General features: G+C 47.8%; 1 protein-coding gene across 5 annotated transcripts in view; it reads left to right on the top strand.

Annotated features, from left to right (window-relative positions):
• Nucleotides 1–13,001, top strand: part of LOC134983950 (gastrula zinc finger protein XlCGF57.1-like) — a 340,397-nt gene that overhangs the window by 1,882 nt on the left and 325,514 nt on the right. For 3 of the 5 annotated variants that reach the window (XM_063949568.1, XM_063949572.1, XM_063949569.1), the window contains exons 2-4: nt 1,407–1,572; nt 1,903–2,094; nt 2,900–3,023. In XM_063949568.1, the coding sequence (XP_063805638.1) occupies nt 1,480–1,572; nt 1,903–2,094; nt 2,900–3,023 (409 nt within the window). In that variant the 5' untranslated portion in view covers nt 1,407–1,479. The remainder of the gene's footprint in view (nt 1–1,406; nt 1,573–1,902; nt 2,095–2,899; nt 3,024–13,001) is intronic. The other 2 variants (XM_063949570.1, XM_063949571.1) reach the window with 1 other exon arrangement.

Below are 13,001 nucleotides of genomic sequence, written 5' to 3'. Positions count from 1 at the left end.
TTCCCAGAACAGAGGCGCAGAGTTTACCAAGACGGTTCAGTGTTCTCCCCAGAAAATGTTGGCAGCCGGGTGGCATCAAGTAGCAGTCGGGTGGGGGACTTAGTGCAAAAGGGTGTGTGGCCTCACATGGAAGGGGCGTGGCCACACAATAGTAACAATTCACATTATGCCCACACAGTATGGTCCCTTATACACCACCGCACAGTAGTAGATGCTTCTATCAAGATACATACATCTAAGTAACCTGGTGGCATTGCCAGCCTGAAGAGTGTAAACCCACGAATGGTCCATGCAATACACAACTGAACACACACAAGGCATCTTACCCTAAGGTGGGGACATCTGCCAGCTTAGACATAACAGCAGGTCAGCTCTGAGGTCCACCAGGAGCTTCATACCCCCTTCCAGCTTACTAATATGGCTGAAGAGGACTTTATACTGGGGTGTGAGGTAGTACCTCAGCCTGTCCTCCACCCGCAGTACAGTGCCCAGGTCCCTCTTCTGCTGAACCTGCACCAGCTTGCTGCTGATTTCTGCCACCTGGGCATGGTTGAGCCCGAACTCTGCTGCCAGCTGCCCTAGCAACAGCGCCCTCTCCCCCTTCTCCAGGGACCCGTAGCACTGGATGTAGTGGAAGCTTTGCAGCTCAAGGGGCGGGGGGCTCTTCTCCTTCATCTCGTAGGGTGGCAGAGAGGGCACAGATTTGCTCAGGAGCTACTTCATGGCTATGGACGAGGAGCTGACCTTACTGCATGAGAGGTTTCACGAGACCAGGGAGAGCGCATGCAGCTCACTACAGCTGCGATTCCCTGCAGGACGTGTGGCTACAGGAGGTGCATTAGTTTCATCATGAAACAGGGAGCGAGACGAGGGAGTTACCTCGCGACAGCCGAGGACCTGCGTGAGAGCGAGGACGGTCAGGTGGCGCGTCTGACGTCAGGGCATGAGTGGGGCAGCCAATCGCGAGGAATAAGTATTGTGCGTCAGCGTCACAGTGCAGTCTGACTGTAGACCATGTAAACGTGCCGGGCGGCAGAGTAATTTTCCAGGGCGTACCGCCCGGAAAAAAGAGCGTGGGGAGAAAACTGTAGTAGGTTTGGGCTACACGTCATGCAGGTTGCGACCCTGGTATACACTGGTGAGGTGTATAATTGCAGTAGACAGACTGGGTCAGGACTGAATGGGAGACTCTGGAACAGGGACGCGTGCGTGAACGTTCTGGCACACTGTGACACGTCCATTCAGCTACATGTAGTGATAAGACTGAGGTGCACATGAAGGGAATCACATAGTTGCGTATGATGTATGAAGAATTGAGAGATCGGTCCACCAGTCTTGCATTAAAATGTGTCCATGTTACATGTCTGCTCTGTGGTGTTTATTATAGTTGTTATATTTATTCCTAGTAGGTAGAGCTGTGAGGAACCAGAGAGACTTTACTAGAATTCACGTGATGGTGACAGCTGTCCTGTATAAGTCATGGATTCACTAAGGATGGACACGGGCAGGAATCACATGACTGAGAGGATATTACATCTCACCCTGAAGATCATCTACCTACTGACTGGGGAGGTGAGGGAGTCTGGGAGTGTCACAGTGACATCACTCATCTTTATTACTAACACAGGGACCTGACTGGGGAGGTGAGGGAGTCTAGGAGCGTCACAGTGATGTCACTATTGTCTCTTTTAATAACTGGGAGGGAGACAGGGACTGTCACAGTGACATCACTCTTTTATATCTTTCAAATTACATAGGGACCTGACTGGGGTGGTGAGGGAGGGGTTTGGAGTGTCACAATGGAATGACTTATTGATTTGTATAAAATGGATTTATTTGAGGAATTACAAATCATTTGTCATATGTTATTACTAAACAGTTTTATATACTTTGTGTATAAAGAATTACACAGTAGTGAAGAAGACATCTGGAAAGTGTGAGACACCCAACAACTGTATCCGTGTATTGGATGGACTGAGCAGGACACAGAGCCCCATCCCAGTGCCTCCACCTCCCTCACTGATACATGAGAGGAACAATGACCAGAAGATCCTGGAACTCACCAATAAGATCATTCAGCTGCTGACTGGAGAGGTGACTGCTGGGAATGGGGCATTATACAGTAACACCAGGGGATGTTTCTGGGTGATGACTGGAGAGGTGACTGCTGGGAATGGGGCATTATACAGTAACACCAGGGGATGTGTCTGGGTGATGACTGGAGAGGTGACTGCTGGGAATGGGGCATTATACAGTAACACCAGGGGATGTGTCTGGGTGATGACTGGAGAGGTAACTGCTGGGAATGGGACATTATACAGTAACACCAGGGGATGTTTCTGGGTGATGACTGGAGAGGTGACTGCTGGGAATGGGACATTATACAGTAACACCAGGGGATGTGTCTGGGTGATGACTGGAGAGGTGACTGCTGGGAATGGGACATTATACAGTAACACCAGGGGATGTGTCTGGGTGATGACTGGAGAGGTGACTGCTGGGAATGGGACATTATACAGTAACACCAGGGGATGTTTCTGGGTGATGACTGGAGAGGTGACTGCTGGGAATGGGACATTATACAGTAACACCAGGGGATGTGTCTGGGTGATGACTGGAGAGGTAACTGCTCGGAATGGGACATTATACAGTAACACCAGGGGATGTTTCTGGGTGATGACTGGAGAGGTGACTGCTGGGAATGGGACATTATACAGTAACACCAGGGGATGTGTCTGGGTGATGACTGGAGAGGTGACTGCTGGGAATGGGACATTATACAGTAATACCGGGGGATGTGTCTGGGTGATGACTGGAGAGGTGACTGCTGGGAATGGGACATTATACAGTAACACCAGGGGATGTGTCTGGGTGATGATTGTATCATTGTGTTTGTCAGGTTCCTATAAGGTGTGAGGATGTCATGGTCTATTTCTCCATGGAAGAGTGGGAGTATATAGAGGAACACAGGGGTCTGTACAAGGACGTGATGATGGAGAATCACCGGCCCCTCACATCACTGGGTAAGAGGAGACTGTCATGTAGTGTAATGGAGAGAGCAGCTATGGGGCCACTTAGATACACATCATAGTAGCATAGTATCTAAGGTTGAAAAAAGACAATTGTCCATCGAGTTCAACCTATTTGTGGTCTTCTATGCACGATTATTTTGTATAAAATTTTGACTGAAGTTGATGACTGCTGTTACATTTTACCCCTCTTTTTTATAATAACCATAGTGCGTGACTATGCCCCGCAACCCTGGATATCATTATCCATTAGGAATTTATCTAACCCATTCTTATAGGTGTGACTGAGTCGGCCATTACAACTCCCTCAGGCAGGGAATTCCAAACACGTATCGTCCTTACCGTAAAAAAGCCTTTACGCCGTATTGTGCGGAATCTCCTCTCCTCTAACCTGAGCGAGTGTCCACGAGTTCTCTGTGTTGATCTAACCAAAAACAGGTCCTGCGCAAGATCTGTATATTGTCCCCTTATATATTTGTAAATGTTGGTCATGTCCCCTCTTAATCTCCTCTTTTCCAGTGTAAACATGCCTAGTCTTGCCAGCCTTTCCTCGTATTCCAGCGTCTCCATACCCTTAATTAGTTTGGTCGCCCGCCTCTGAACCTTTTCTAGCTCCAGGATATCCTTTTTGTAGTAAGGTGCCCAGAATTGTACACAGTATTCAAGGTGTGGCCTCACAAGTGATTTATATAACGGGAGTATAATACTCTCGTCCCTAGCATCAATTCCCCATTTTATGCATGCTAATATCTTATTAGCCTTCTTTGCTGCAGTCCTACTCTGGATACTACTGCTTAGTTTGCTATCTATGAGGACACCTAAGTCCTTTTGCAGTACAGAATCCCTTCATTTTACCCCATTTAGTAGGTAGGTGTTATTTTTGTTCTTGTTACCACAGTGCATTACCTTACACTTGTCTGTATTGAAGTGCATTCTCCATTTCGCTGCCCAAGCTTCTAATTTAACGAAGTTGTTCTGAAGCGACTCAGCATCCCCCTCCGCATTATAAACTATACACAATTTGGTATCATCTGCAAAAATTGACACCATGCTCTCTAGACCTTCTGTTAGGTCGTTAATGAAAATATTGAACAATAGCGGTCCTAATACTGAGCCTTTTGGCACACCACTTAGCAATTCAGTCCAATTTGAAAAAGATCCATTAACCACAACGCACTGCTCCCTATTATCTAACCAGTTTTTGACCCAAGTGCATATTGTGCTTCCTAGCCCTGTTTCTTGTAGCTTGTAGATAAGTCTCATGTGTGGTACAGTGTTGAATGCTTTGGCAAAATCTAAAAAGATTACATCCACCTCTTTACCCTGATCTAGGTTTGCGCTTACTATTTCATAAAAGCCAAGTAAGTTGGTTTGACAGGATCTGTCCTTCATAAACCCATGTTGATTCCTTTTTATTGACCTTACCGACTTCAAGGAACTTCTGAATACTATCTTTTAGAATACCTTCCAATACTTTCCCCACTATGATGTAAGACTAACTGGTCTATAATTCCCTGGTTCAGCTTTACTTCCCTTTTCTCTGACGTCCTAGTGGATGCTGGGACTCCGTCAGGACCATGGGGATTAGCGGCTCCGCAGGAGACAGGGCACAAAAATAAAGCTTTAGGATCAGGTGGTGTGCACTGGCTCCTCCCCCTATGACCCTCCTCCAAGCCTCAGTTAGGTTTTTGTGCCCGTCCGAGCAGGGTGCAATCTAGGTGGCTCTCCTAAAGAGCTGCTTAGAAAAAGTTTTTAGGTTTTTTATTTTCAGTGAGTCCTGCTGGCAACAGGCTCACTGCATCGAGGGACTTAGGGGAGAGAAGTGAACTCACCTGCGTGCAGGATGGATTGGCTTCTTAGGCTACTGGACACCATTAGCTCCAGAGGGATCGAACACAGGCCCAGCCATGGAGTCCGGTCCCGGAGCCGCGCCGCCGACCCCCCTTGCAGATGCCGAAGATTGAAGAGGTCCAGAAACAGGCGGCAGAAGACTTTTCAGTCTTCATGAGGTAGCGCACAGCACTGCAGCTGTGCGCCATTGTTGTCAGCACACTTCACACAGCGGTCACTGAGGGTGCAGGGCGCTGGGGGGGGCGCCCTGGGCAGCAATGTATAATACCTTTCTTATGGCTAAAAATACATCACATATAGCCCTTGAGGCTATATGGATGTATTTAACCCCTGCCAGATCTCACAAACTCCGGGAGAAGAGCCTGCCGAAATAGGGGGCGGGGCTTATTCTCCTCAGCACACAGCGCCATTTTCCTGCTCAGCTCCGCTGTGAGGAAGGCTCCCAGGACTCTCCCCTGCACTGCACTACAGAAACAGGGTAAAACAGAGAGGGGGGGCACTTTTTTTGGCGATATTACTATATTTAAGCTGCTATAAGGATACAACACTTATATAGGGTTGTTCCCATATATATTATAGCGCTTGGGTGTGTGCTGGCAAACTCTCCCTCTGTCTCCCCAAAGGGCTAGTGGGGTCCTGTCTTCAATAGAGCATTCCCTGTGTGTCTGCTGTGTGTCGGTACGTGTGTGTCGACATGTATGAGGACGATGTTGGTGTGGAGGCAGAGCAATTGCCGGTAATGGTGATGTCACCCCCCAGGGAGTCGACATCGGAATGGATGGCTTTGTTTATGGAATTACGTGATAATGTCAGCACATTACAAAAATCAGTTGACGACATGAGACGGCCGGCAAACCAGTTAGTACCTGCCCAGGCGTCTCAGACACCGTCAGGGGCTGTAAAACGCCCTTTACCTCAGTCGGTCGACACAGACCCAGACACGGACACTGAATCTAGTGTCGACGGTGAAGAAACAAACGTATTTTCCAGTAGGGCCACACGTTATATGATCACGGCAATGAAGGAGGCTTTACATATCTCTGATACTGCAAGTACCACAAAAAGGGGTATTATGTGGGGTGTGAAAAAACTACCTGTAGTTTTTCCTGAATCGGAGGAATTGAATGATGTATGTGATGAAGCGTGGGTTAACCCAGATAGAAAAGTGCTAATTTCAAAAAAGTTATTGGCATTATACCCTTTCCCGCCAGAGGTTAGGGCGCGCTGGGAAACACCCCCTAGGGTGGATAAGGCGCTCACACGCTTATCAAAACGAGTGGCGTTACCGTCTCCTGATACGGCCGCCCTCAAGGATCCAGCTGATAGGAGGCTGGAAACTACCCTAAAAAGTATATACACACATACTGGTGTTATACTGCGACCAGCCATCGCCTCAGCCTGGATGTGCAGTGCTGGGGTGGTCTGGTCGGATTCCCTGACTGAAAATATTGATACCCTGGATAGGGACAGTATTTTATTGACTTTAGAGCAATTAAAGGATGCTTTTCTTTATATGCGAGATGCTCAGAGGGATATTTGCACTCTGGCATCGAGAGTAAGTGCGATGTCCATATCTGCCAGAAGAAGTTTATGGACGCGACAGTGGTCAGGTGATGCGGATTCCAAACGGCATATGGAAGTATTGCCGTATAAAGGGGAGGAATTATTTGGCGTGGGTCTATCGGATCTGGTGGCCACGGCAACTGCCGGGAAATCCACCTTTTTACCTCAGACCCCCTCCCAACAGAAAAAGACACCGTCTTTTCAGCCGCAGTCCTTTCGGTCCTATAAGAACAAGCGGGCAAAAGGACAGTCATATCTGCCCCGAGGCAGAGGAAAGGGTAAGAGAGGGCAGCAAGCAGCTCCTTCCCAGGAACAGAAGCCCTCCCCGGGTTCTGCAAAGCCCTCAGCATGACGCTGGGGCTTTACAAGCGGAAATTCGAGAAGTCTCCCCCTCGCCGGTTCCTAAAGTCTGCTTTGCCAACGTCTCCCTCAGACAGGGCGACGGTATTGGAAGCCATTCACAAGCTGTTTTCTCAGCAGGTGATAGTCAAGGTACCCCTCCTACAACAGGGAAAGGGGTATTACTCCACGCTATTTGTGGTACCGAAGCCGGACGGCTCGGTAAGACCTATTCTAAATCTGAAATCTTTGAACCTGTACATACAAAAATTCAAGTTCAAGATGGAGTCACTCAGAGCAGTGATAGCGAATCTGGAAGAAGGGGACTTTATGGTGTCCCTGGACATCAAGGATGCTTACCTGCATGTCCCAATTTGCCCTTCACACCAAGGGTACCTCAGGTTCGTGGTGCAAAACTGTCATTATCAGTTTCAGACGCTGCCGTTTGGATTGTCCACGGCACCTCGGGTCTTTACCAAGGCAATGGCCGAGATGATGTTTCTTCTGCGAAGAAAAGGCGTATTAATTATCCCTTACTTGGACGATCTCCTGATAAGGGCAAGGTCCGGAGAACAGCTGGAAGACGTAGTAGCACTAACCCAAGTAGTGCTGCAACAGCACGGGTGGATTCTGAATTTTCCAAAATCTCAATTGAACCCGACGACACGTCTGCTGTTCCTGGGAATGATTCTGGACACGGTTCAGAAAAAGGTGTTTCTTCTGGAGGAGAAAGCCAGGGAGTTATCCGAACTTGTCAGGAACCTCCTAAAACCAGGAAAAGTGTCTGTGCATCAATGCACAAGAGTCCTGGGAAAGATGGTGGCTTCTTACGAAGCGATTCCATTCGGCAGATTCCACGCACAAACTTTTCAGTGGGATCTGCTGGACAAATGGTCCGGGTCGCATCTGCAGATGCATCAGCGGATAACCTTATCGCCACGGACAAGGGTGTCTCTTCTGTGGTGGTTGCAGAGTGCTCATCTGTTAGAGGGCCGCAGATTCGGCATACAAGACTGGGTCCTGGTGACCACGGATGCCAGTCTGAGAGGCTGGGGAGCGGTCACACAGGGAAGAAACTTCCAGGGAGTATGGTCAAGCCTGGAGATGTCTCTTCACATAAATATACTGGAGCTAAGAGCGATTTACAATGCTCTAAGCCTGGCAAAACCCCTGCTTCAGGGTCAGCCGGTGTTGATCCAGTCGGACAACATCACGGCAGTCGCCCACGTATACAGACAGGGCGGCACAAGAAGCAGGAGAGCAATGGCAGAAGCTGCAAGGATTCTTCGCTGGGCGGAAGATCATGTGATAGCACTGTCAGCAGTGTTCATTCCGGGAGTGGACAACTGGGAAGCAGACTTCCTCAGCAGACACGATCTACAACCGGGAGAGTGGGGACTTCATCCAGAAGTCTTCCACATGATTGTGAACCGTTGGGAAAAACCAAAGGTGGATATGATGGCGTCTCGCCTCAACAAAAAACTGGACAGGTATTGCGCCAGGTCAAGAGACCCTCAGGCAATAGCTGTGGACGCTCTGGTAACACAGTGGGTGTTCCAGTCAGTGTATGTGTTTCCTCCTCTGCCTCTCATACCAAAAGTACTGAGAATTATACGGCAAAGGGGAGTAAGAACGATACTCGTGGCTCCGGATTGGCCAAGAAGAACTTGGTACCCGGAACTTCAGGAGATGCTCACGGAAGATCCGTGGCCTCTACCTCTAAGACGGGACCTGCTTCAGCAGGGACCGTGTCTATTCCAAGACTTACCGCGGCTGCGTTTGACGGCATGGCGGTTGAACGCCGAATTCTAAGGGAAAAAGGCATTCCGGAAGAGGTCATTCCTACACTGGTAAAAGCCAGGAAGGAGGTGACTGCACAACATTATCACCACATTGGAGAAAATATGTTGCGTGGTGTGAGGCCAGGAAGGCCCCCACGGAGGAATTTCAACTGGGTCGATTCCTACATTTCCTGCAAACAGGATTGTCTATGGGCCTCAAATTGGGGTCCATTAAGGTTCAAATTTCGGCCCTGTCGATTTTCTTCCAGAAAGAATTGGCTTCAGTTCCTGAAGTCCAGACTTTTGTAAAAGGAGTGCTACATATACAGCCCCCGGTTGTGCCCCCAGTGGCTCCGTGGGACCTTAATGTAGTTTTGGATTTTCTCAAATCCCATTGGTTTGAGCCACTCAAATCGGTGGATTTGAAATATCTTACGTGGAAAGTAACCATGCTACTGGCCCTGGCTTCAGCCAGGAGAGTATCAGAATTGGCGGCTTTATCGTATAAAAGCCCATATCTGATTTTCCATTCGGACAGGGCAGAACTGCGGACGCGTCCTCAGTTTCTGCCTAAGGTGGTGTCAGCGTTTCACCTGAACCAGCCTATTGTGGTGCCTGCGGCTACTAGCGATTTGGAGGATTCCAAGTTGCTGGACGTTGTCCGGGCATTGAAAATATATATTTCAAGGACGGCTGGAGTCAGAAAATCTGACTCGCTGTTTATACTGTATGCACCCAACAAGCTGGGTGCTCCTGCTTCTAAGCAGACGATTGCTCGTTGGATTTGTAGCACAATTCAACTTGCACATTCTGTGGCAGGCCTGCCACAGCCTAAATCTGTCAAGGCCCATTCCACAAGGAAGGTGGGCTCATCCTGGGCGGCTGCCCGAGGGGTCTCGGCATTACAACTCTGCCGAGCAGCTACGTGGTCGGGGGAGAACACGTTTGTAAAATTCTACAAATTTGATACCCTGGCTAAAGAGGACCTGGAGTTCTCTCATTCGGTGCTGCAGAGTCATCCGCACTCTCCCGCCCGTTTGGGAGCTTTGGTATAATCCCCATGGTCCTGACGGAGTCCCAGCATCCACTAGGACGTCAGAGAAAATAAGATTTTACTTACCGATAAATCTATTTCTCATAGTCCGTAGTGGATGCTGGGCGCCCATCCCAAGTGCGGATTGTCTGCAATACTTGTACATAGTTATTGTTACAAAAAAATCGGGTTGTTATTGTTGTGAGCCGTCTGTTCAGAGGCTCCTACGTTTGTCATACTGTTAACTGGGTTCAGATCACAAGTTGTACGGTGTGATTGGTGTGGCTGGTATGAGTCTTACCCGGGATTCAAAATCCTTCCTTATTGTGTACGCTCGTCCGGGCACAGTATCCTAACTGAGGCTTGGAGGAGGGTCATAGGGGGAGGAGCCAGTGCACACCACCTGATCCTAAAGCTTTATTTTTGTGCCCTGTCTCCTGCGGAGCCGCTAATCCCCATGGTCCTGACGGAGTCCCAGCATCCACTACGGACTACGAGAAATAGATTTATCGGTAAGTAAAATCTTATTTTTGAATATAGGCACTACTTCCGCTATACGCCAGTCTTTGGGAACCATACCTGATATTACTGAATCCTTAAAGATCAAAAATAGCGGTTTTGCAAGTTCAGAGTGAAGCTCCATTAGAACCCTTGGGTGAATTCTAGTGATATGCACCGGAAATTTTTTGGGTTTTGGTTTTGGATTCAGTTCCGCGGCCGTGTTTTGGATTCCTACGCGTTTTGGCAAAACCTCCCTGAAAATTTTTTGTCGGATTCGGGTGTGTTTTGGATTTGGGTGTTTTTTGTCAAAAACAGCTTAAATCATAGAATTTGGGGGTCATTTTGATCCCATAGTATAATTAACCTCAATAACCATAATTTCCACTCATTTCCAGTCTATTCTGAACACCTCACAATATTATTTTTAGTCCTAAAATTTGCACCGAGGTCGCTGGATGACTAAGCTAAGCGGCCCAAGTGGCCGACACAAACACCTGGCCCATCTAGGAATGGCACTGCAGTGCCAGACAGGATGGCACTCCAAAAAATAGTCCCCAAACATCACATGATGCAAAGATAAATTAAAGAAAAAAGAGGTGCAAGATGGAATTGTCCTTGGGCCCTCCCTCCCACCCTTATGTTGTATAAACAGGACATGCACACTTTAACAAACCCATCATTCAGCGACAGGGTCTGCCACACGACTGTGACTGAAATGACTGGTTGGTTTGGGCCCCCACCAAAAAAGAAGCAATCAATCTCTCCTTGCACAAACTGGCTCTACAGAGGCAAGATGTCCACCTCCTCCTCATCCTCCGATTCCTTACCCCTTTCACTGTGTACATCCCCCTCCTCACAGATTATTAATTCGTCCCCACTGGAATCCACCATCTCAGGTCCCTGTGTACATTCTGGAGGCAATTGCTGGTGAATGTCTCCACGGAGGAATTGATTATAATTCATTTTGATGAACATCATCTTATCCACATTTTCTGGAAGTAACCTCGTACGCCGATTGCTGACAAGGTGAGCGGCTGCACTAAACACTCTTTCGGAGTACACAGTAGAGGGGGGGCAACTTAGGTAAAATAAAGCCAGTTTGTGCAAGGGCCTCCAAATTGCCTCTTTTTCCTGCCAGTATACGTACGGACTGTCTGACGTGCCTACTTGGATGCGGTCACTCATATAATCCTCCACCATTCTTTCAATGGTGACAGAATCATATGCAGTGACAGTAGACGACATGTCAGTAATCGTTGGCAGGTCCTTCAGTCCGGACCAAATGTCAGCACTCGCTCCAGCCTGCCCTGCATCACCGCAAGCGGGTGGGCTCGGAATTCTAAGCCTTTTTTCCTCGCAGCCCCAGTTGCGGGAGAATGTGAAGGAGGAGCTGTTGACGGGTCACGTTCCGCTTGACTTGACAAGTGTCTCACCAGCAGGTCTTTGCACCTCTGCAGACTTGTGTCTGCCGGAAAGAGAGATACAACGTAGGCTTTAAGCCTAGGATCGAGCATGGTGGCCAAAATGTAGTGCTCTGATTTCAACAGATTGACCACACGTGAATCCTGGTTAAGCGAGTGAAGGGCTCCATCCACAAGTCCCACATGCATAGCGGAATCGCTCCGATTTAGCTCCTCCTTCAATCTCTCCAGCTGCTTCTGCAAAAGCCTGATGAGGGGAATGACCTGACTCAGGCTGGCAGTGTCTGAACTGACTTCACGTGTGGCAAGTTCAAAGGGTTGCAGAACCTTGCACAACGTTGAAATCATTCTCCACTGCGCTTGAGTCAGGTGCATTCCCCCCCTTTGCCTATATCGTAGGCAGATGTATAGGCTTGATTGGCCTTTTACTGCTCCGCAATCCTCTGAAGCATATAGAGTGTTGTATGCCACCTCGTTACCACCTCTTGCTTCAGATGATGGCGGGGCAGGTTCAGGAGTGTTTGCTGGTGCTCCAGTCTGCGGCACGCGGTGGCTGAATGCCGAAAGTGGCCCGCAATTCTTCGGGCCACCGACCGTATCTCTTGCACGCACCTGTCGTTTTTTTTTAAATATATTCTTTATTTTGATTATTCAAAAGAAGTAGTGATATTACAAACAATTCAATACCATGGAAATACATGGGTCAACAGACCAATATATCACAGAACATCAAAAACACAAAAAAGAAATAGAAAAAAAGGAAAAAATAATAATAATAATAATAATAATGGCACAACGAAGTACAGTGGAATTACAGCTTATAATAATGAAAAGAAGACAAGACAAAGGGTAGAGGGGGGAAGGGGTAGAGTCAGGGAAGGGGAATGAGTGAGCTAAGTAATCGTTCCCAAGCACAAGTGTGGTTTCTATACATTGAAGTGGTTGACATAGGAAAGCAATATCACGATGAGTCTAGTGGGATCTGGGCTATGTAGGTGGAGGTAGATTTAAAGTCTAGCCAAGAGGACCACGTGGCAACATAATCAGAGTCTGAAAGAAAAGGGAGGAATGTATCTGCACACTATACAGTCAATTAAATTGTGTTGACTAGATAAACCCCATTGTAGTATGTCACTCTAATAATAGAGATAATAATATGGGGGTGCAGCCCATATGCAACTCAATTTATTGCAAACAAAAAAAGGAAACCAAAAGTAGTTGCTTGGTTGGGCGCACAAGTGAAATTCATATTGATTTTAATTCCTTTAAAACTTAGCTTTTATTGCTTCACCTTCTAAAATGCCCCCTTTATATGGGGATTACACAGCAAAACATAGAGGTTAAAATGATCACATACAAACATAAACGTGAAAAGAGAAAATATAGATGTGAGAACATTTAAAAAGGCGGTACTTCCACGGTTACTCTGGCAAGGTGTAGAGATAGGATTACTTATGTAGCACCTGAGTGTCTAGAGTAGGGG

This window comes from Pseudophryne corroboree (genome assembly GCF_028390025.1).
Source record: "Pseudophryne corroboree isolate aPseCor3 chromosome 3 unlocalized genomic scaffold, aPseCor3.hap2 SUPER_3_unloc_3, whole genome shotgun sequence".
Taxonomy (NCBI): domain Eukaryota; kingdom Metazoa; phylum Chordata; class Amphibia; order Anura; family Myobatrachidae; genus Pseudophryne; species Pseudophryne corroboree.
The sequence above is the reverse complement of the archived record's forward strand: the minus strand, read 5'-3'. Positions and strand labels throughout refer to the sequence as shown.